Below are 5,921 nucleotides of genomic sequence, written 5' to 3' on the forward strand. Positions count from 1 at the left end.
TTGTACTATCATGATTAAAGATGAATAGATAGTGAGTTTTTTCGCCAAAAAACTAGTTAATTACGTTAATTGTGATGATCCATCTAGTTAACTAACCTCACCATCAGTTATTCTGGAACCGTTCTCACCTCTCAAAACCTAGAGAGGAGATTTTCTAGATGCACCATGCCGCCACTCTTGTCCGGTGGTAGGTCGCAACCTCCTCCAGTGCTGATATGGGAGTGCGGGAAAGCCCTGATCTACCATATGCATCTCTAGTATTCCCCTCTTTGATACTTTTACTAGAGTTGCGTGGCAGCGCCATCGGTGTGGCGAATAAAGTTTCCTCGAACCTCCCAATTTATATCTATATCTACTAGCAAAAGGGCCCGTGCGTTGCAACGGGAGAAAAAAGTTCACAATTTTCAATGGTCATGATCACATTTCGCTGCATCACCGAGATACAATATCTCTCTCAATTTTGTGAAATCATGAACATTTTGAAGTTATGAACAATTTATTAAACTCATGCACATATTTGAAATCGCAAACAACATACTATTACAAAGTTCTGAACATTTTCTACAATCAAGAACATTTTTTTAATTTATGATTTTCTTTTGCTATTTACAAACATTTTTTAAAAATTATGAACATTTTTAAGCAATTTTCCTGAACTAGCAAAACATTCTATAATCGATGAACTTTTTTTAGAAATTGGGTGGAATAGTTATTGAATTTGACGAACTTTTTTTGATTTAACGAACATTTTTAGAAATGCCCGTGCATTGCAACAGGAAAAAAAGATATAAAAAAGTATGAATCAAATTCACAAAGTATATACAAATGATGTCATGATGAGATAAGACACTTTTAAAATGTAATTTCAAAAACGAACAATATGATGCTCATCAAGACTTGTTTGTTTAAGGCGTCACAACAAAATATTTTGTGGTTGAGCAAGCTGCATTGACGGACCCTGTCTGAGCTATACTGATAAGTAAAATGCCTCGCCTTGACTTAGCGTAGCGATATTTACCATAACCACTATTGTGATACGAGAATAAGCATAATTGTGTATGGAAGCGAAATAGACATTTAGCCATTTTAATATAGCTTACAAAAACTAACCCTTAGAAAGTTATGTCAATTTTGTTGGGTTCAGCGTTGTACAAAACACGGAAACCCTTTTTTACCTGACGCGAAGGACTAAATAAAATCATAAAACGAGCTCTATAGATCTCTTAATCAAACCTTTATGGAAGCTACAATTAGTTTGTTCATTATTAACGGATGTTTTTTAATTTTTGTGAACATTTTCTAAAAGCTGATGGACATGTTTTTTTAATTCCTGAATATGCTTTGAATATCGGATCATTTTAAAAAATCATGAACATTTTTTATTTCTTGAAAATTCATTTGAAATCGTGATTTGTTTATAATATGTGAGCAATTTTTTAAGTCATGAACATTTTATGATTTTTCGAATAGTTTTTAAATTCACAAACAGTTTACCATTTTCCTACTTTTTTTCAAAACTCGCAACTGTTTGATATTTTGGAAATCCAAAATTAATTTTGAGATAAGTAACCAAAACAGAAATAAAAAAGTAAAAAAAAATAAAGAAATAGGGTGCGCCACAAAGCCGAAATTAATTTTTAGAGGAAAAAACCAAAACAGAAATAAAAAAGGAATAGAAAACAGGCGGCGCCACGGCCCGCACATGGGCTGGCCCATTACTGCGCTTAAGATAGGTAAAAGGGAAGAGAAAAAAAGGCGTCGAGAACCAAGGATCGAACCCTGGTCTCCTTTGTGGAGTGTCGTAGCCTCAACTATCGCGCCACTCATCCAATCCTGTTCTTATAACGTATCAACAGTTAATAACAGAACCCGGGAGCGATATTTGAAATTAAAAACGAATCGTTTTTGCCACTTACGGGTGGCATTGATGGGTAATTATTGCCAACTTCCAGGGTAGTTTTTATGACGTATAGGCAGAAACCCAATTCTCTTTATTATTAGGTAAAAATATATTTATTTTTATCCGAGGTGGTACTAAACTTTCGTACTCCGTCTGTTAGCAAAGGAAAAACGATTTGTGGAGAATTTCATACGTGGGCCGTGCGCCCTATGGCCCAGTAAAGTCAGCCATTTTTTCCTGTCCACCCAACAATAAAAGACTCCTGTTTTTCGCTCAACGCGTCATATAGTTTCAGCTACCCACAAGGCGACCAAGACACGGCGGCCCATTTTTGTTTATGTTCTCTTTCAAATTTTCTTTTTATGTTCCTTTCTCTTTTCATTTCCTGTTTCTTTTTATTTTGCCCATTGCAAATATATTTTTAAAACATTTCTGAAATTCCACAAATTTCAAAAAATGTTTGCAGTTTCTATTTTTATTCACAATTTCGTAAAAAGTTACGAATTACAAAAATGTGTTCAGATTTTAAAAAATATTTTCGATTTTTTTGTCGTGCCAAAATATGTTCAAATTTTAAAAATGCTCCCATTTTTAATAAAACGTCGTACTTTTCACAAAAAATCAAGATTTAAACAAATGCATTTAAAAAATCTTCCAAATTCGAAAAATATTCTTGTTTTAGATATAGGTTTAAAAATTCAAAGGAATGTTTGCATTAAAGAAACACATTTTCTAAAATTCTTCTGCATTTTTAACACATGTTCCTAGTTAAAAAAAATTATTCACAACGTAAAAATATTCATATTTTTATAAGAATGTTCAGGTATTTAAGAAATGTATGCGAATTTCAGGAAATGTTCTATTCAAATTTTTTGTTCTTGCTTTGTCCAAAAATGTATGTAATATTCAAAAAACTGTTCAAAATTTGGAAAATTGTTCGCGTTGCCAAGTATATTTGGTAGTTCATGTTATGAATTCCAAAATTCCGTACCTATTTAAAAAATGTTTGTAATTTCAAAATTTTATCATCCTGATTTTTTTTCAGAATTTTAAAAATTATGCCCATTTTTGTGTTTGGGGTTTTCCAAATTTGTGCAAGATTTAAAAATGTTACAAATTTGAAAAATATTCTTGTTTTAGTGATATCTTCAAAAATTGAAAATAATTTCTGAATTAAAATAAACATTTTCTAGATTTCTTCCATAAGTTCAAAACATGTTCCCGTCTCCAAAAATTGTTCGCAACTTAAAAAAAATCGTATTTTTATAAAATGTTCATGCTTTTAAGAAATGCTTGTGAATTTCAACAAATGTTCCGTTCAAATTTTGTGTTCGTCTTTTTTAAAAATGTATAGAATTTTAAAAAAATTGCAATTTGTAAAATTGTTCACGTTGCCAAGTATACTTGGCATTTCATAGTTATTAGTTTTTGAAAAGTTCAAAAAAAAGTTTCGAATCTGACATTGCATTAGATTCTTTAATATTAACGCTAACCATTGGATAGCATGGTTAGCATAATGCATTTGTTTGAGTGGCTAGCAATATGTGGTTGGGTCTTTGAGGTCGTGAGTTCGATCACTCCCATACTGGGCCCGCTCCGCGTCCGGCGCATCAAGCTAAGTCGGCTTGTTTAGAATAAGGGACACCATAAATTATTGATAGTGGTAGCTTCCAGTTGTCAATTAAAGAGAATATGCCGGTTAATTATAATTGAAACAAATTATGGGCACGTGCCAATAAAAAATGAATATATTGGTTTGGCTCTAATTAAAGGGTGCCATGTTGAACTAGAGAATATGGACATGTGCGGGTCTTGATCCATTCTTATATTAAGCTAGAGGCATGTAATTTTATCCTCCCGTTGCAACGCACGGGCATGTGTGCTAGTCTCAACAATGTCGGCTGCGATGGTTCGATGGCTCGTTGTCGTAAATTATTGTTGACCTATCTATCTGGCTAGGTGAGGGTCTGTTGATTTTGCCAGCGTGGCAGTAACGGCTGCTTCCCTTCGCTGTTTGGCGTGGCAGTGACCATCTCGGCTCATAAAGCAGCGTTGCCGTAGATCTTCGTTCAGTACATGAAGAAGCAGCTATGTATCACGGTTCATAACCTGTTCAGCTATTAACTTGAACTAGTCCGGGCATCAAATAATATGGTGTACGTACGTATAGGCTTACGGTGCTAGCATGGCATGCACGTGGTTTTGGATCGATCTTTACCATCCACTTGAACATGATCATGCACGGCTACTTGACCCAACGACTTGATCGATTACATGGGCGGAGTCGTCGTTTACTTCGACTCCGGCTCTTGCTTGCCATCGGCAGTGACGACCACTTGCCCACGTCGTTAACCCGGCCGGCTATCCTAGCCCACGGTTAATCATCCAGCTAATTAACATGCATGCATGGTTACTTGACCGTAAGATAAAATGGTAATCATGCATGCAAGTAGAGTAGCATAAACGGACACAGATTGAATTAGTCCATGCATTCAGTGGTGGTGTGGGCTTAATTACCTTGACAAGATGATCCTTGGTGCCGGCATGAACGTGGTTTGGATTTTTGCCATCTGCTAGTACAATACCCTCCAACTCCAAATTCAACTACCGAAACTTCCAGGTTGCTGCCTCCTCTGCTCTAATGTCAACTATTCAAGCCTGGAGCTAGATGTGTTCATCAGTGAATGCTTGAATGCATGTGTTTTAGAACTGTTGACCCAACGTGGATGCGATCACGATTAGAAGTCAGTCATCTCGTTTACTTTTACCTGCACCAATTAAGGCACTAATTATTCTAAGCCTCCACCTACAATTGAGACATGACTTCGTCAACAACTCCACCAACACCCCCAACATGCATGGCCGGAAGCACCACTATAAATATCCATTGATGTTTCGCTTAAAACTCACCTCATCTTGCAAGAGTACACACTTCCATAAAACATACACAATGGTAGGCACAAAGCTAGTAGCCATTGGCTATGTTGTCCTCTTGAGTATTGGACTGGCCAATGCTGCAAGGGTGGTTAGATTCGGCAGTGGAAGCGCCACGGGAACGGGAGCGGGAGGAGGAGAGGGTGGGGGAACTGTGAGTGGTGGTGGCTCGGGTGCTGGGGGTGGAACTGGGTCTGGCTTGAGTTCTAGTAGTGGTAGCCATGCAAGCGGTGGAGGTGGAGGTGGCGGCGGAGGCGGCGGCCAAAATGGTGGAACTGGATATGGTAGCGGGTCCGGCTCTGGCTCCGGTTCCAGTCAATATAGTCAAGGATCTTCATATCCTTATGGTGGTGGCTATGGTGGATATACTAGCGCTGGTGGTGCCGGTGGTGGCGGTGGTGGAGGGAAAGCTAGTGGCTATCAAGGATCTAGTGGATATGGGGCTGGTAGTGGCACTGGTTTTGGCTCAGCTACAGCTACTAACAATTGGTATAGACAAGGTAGTACAAATGCAGATGCTGGTGGAAACGGTGGTGGCAATGGCGGAGGAAGAAATGGTGGGAGTGGTGCAGGCAAAGGTGCTGGATCTGGGTATGGCAATGCCAACCCCTAGTCCCCTTCATGTGAGGAATCTAAAAAAATGGAGCCCAACCTACTGTACTGTGTCAAATTGATAGCTTTGACTCTTTTTTCATTTATTTGTTATCATCTTACATATTATATCAAATAAGGGCTTCATTGTTCTAGTGGAATATGTACTAGTGTTTGTGATATATTCCAAGAATGTTACATGTCAATGTATCACTATTTATATGTATTAAGTTATATACCATCGTTTTGGCCAATTAACTTGAAATGGAAACTCTTTGCCCGTGTTATGGTTGTGTAACACAAGTTGCTCACTTATGGTGAAGTACCAAAAAATATCGTTTCAATGATACATGTCGTTTCACGAACTGCGTCATTCATATAAAACATAACTCACATCCACCACTTTTGTTTTGCATAAACTTCTCTTGCTGGGTAGTGCTTCTAGGGAATTCCAAGGCTACGAACCCCCATCGTGAAACCGCACCGCAATATCCTT

General features: G+C 37.6%; 1 protein-coding gene across 1 annotated transcript; it reads left to right on the top strand.

Moving 5' to 3' along the window:
• Window positions 1–4,826: 4,826 nt before the first annotated feature.
• LOC123176021 (glycine-rich cell wall structural protein 2-like) lies at window positions 4,827–5,679 on the top strand. Its single transcript, XM_044590439.1, has one exon. The coding sequence runs from the start codon at window positions 4,851–4,853 to the stop codon at window positions 5,445–5,447; it is 597 nt and encodes a 198-aa protein (XP_044446374.1). The 5' UTR covers window positions 4,827–4,850; the 3' UTR covers window positions 5,448–5,679.
• The last annotated feature ends 242 nt before the right edge of the window (window positions 5,680–5,921 follow it).

Source organism: Triticum aestivum, unplaced genomic scaffold (assembly GCF_018294505.1).
Source record: "Triticum aestivum cultivar Chinese Spring unplaced genomic scaffold, IWGSC CS RefSeq v2.1 scaffold170933, whole genome shotgun sequence".
Classification (NCBI taxonomy): domain Eukaryota; kingdom Viridiplantae; phylum Streptophyta; class Magnoliopsida; order Poales; family Poaceae; genus Triticum; species Triticum aestivum.

Excerpts from the sequence above, each read along its gene's own strand:
- LOC123176021 (XM_044590439.1), top strand. The coding sequence starts at position 4,851 with ATGGTAGGCACAAAGCTAGTAGCCATTGGCTATGTTGTCCTCTTGAGT.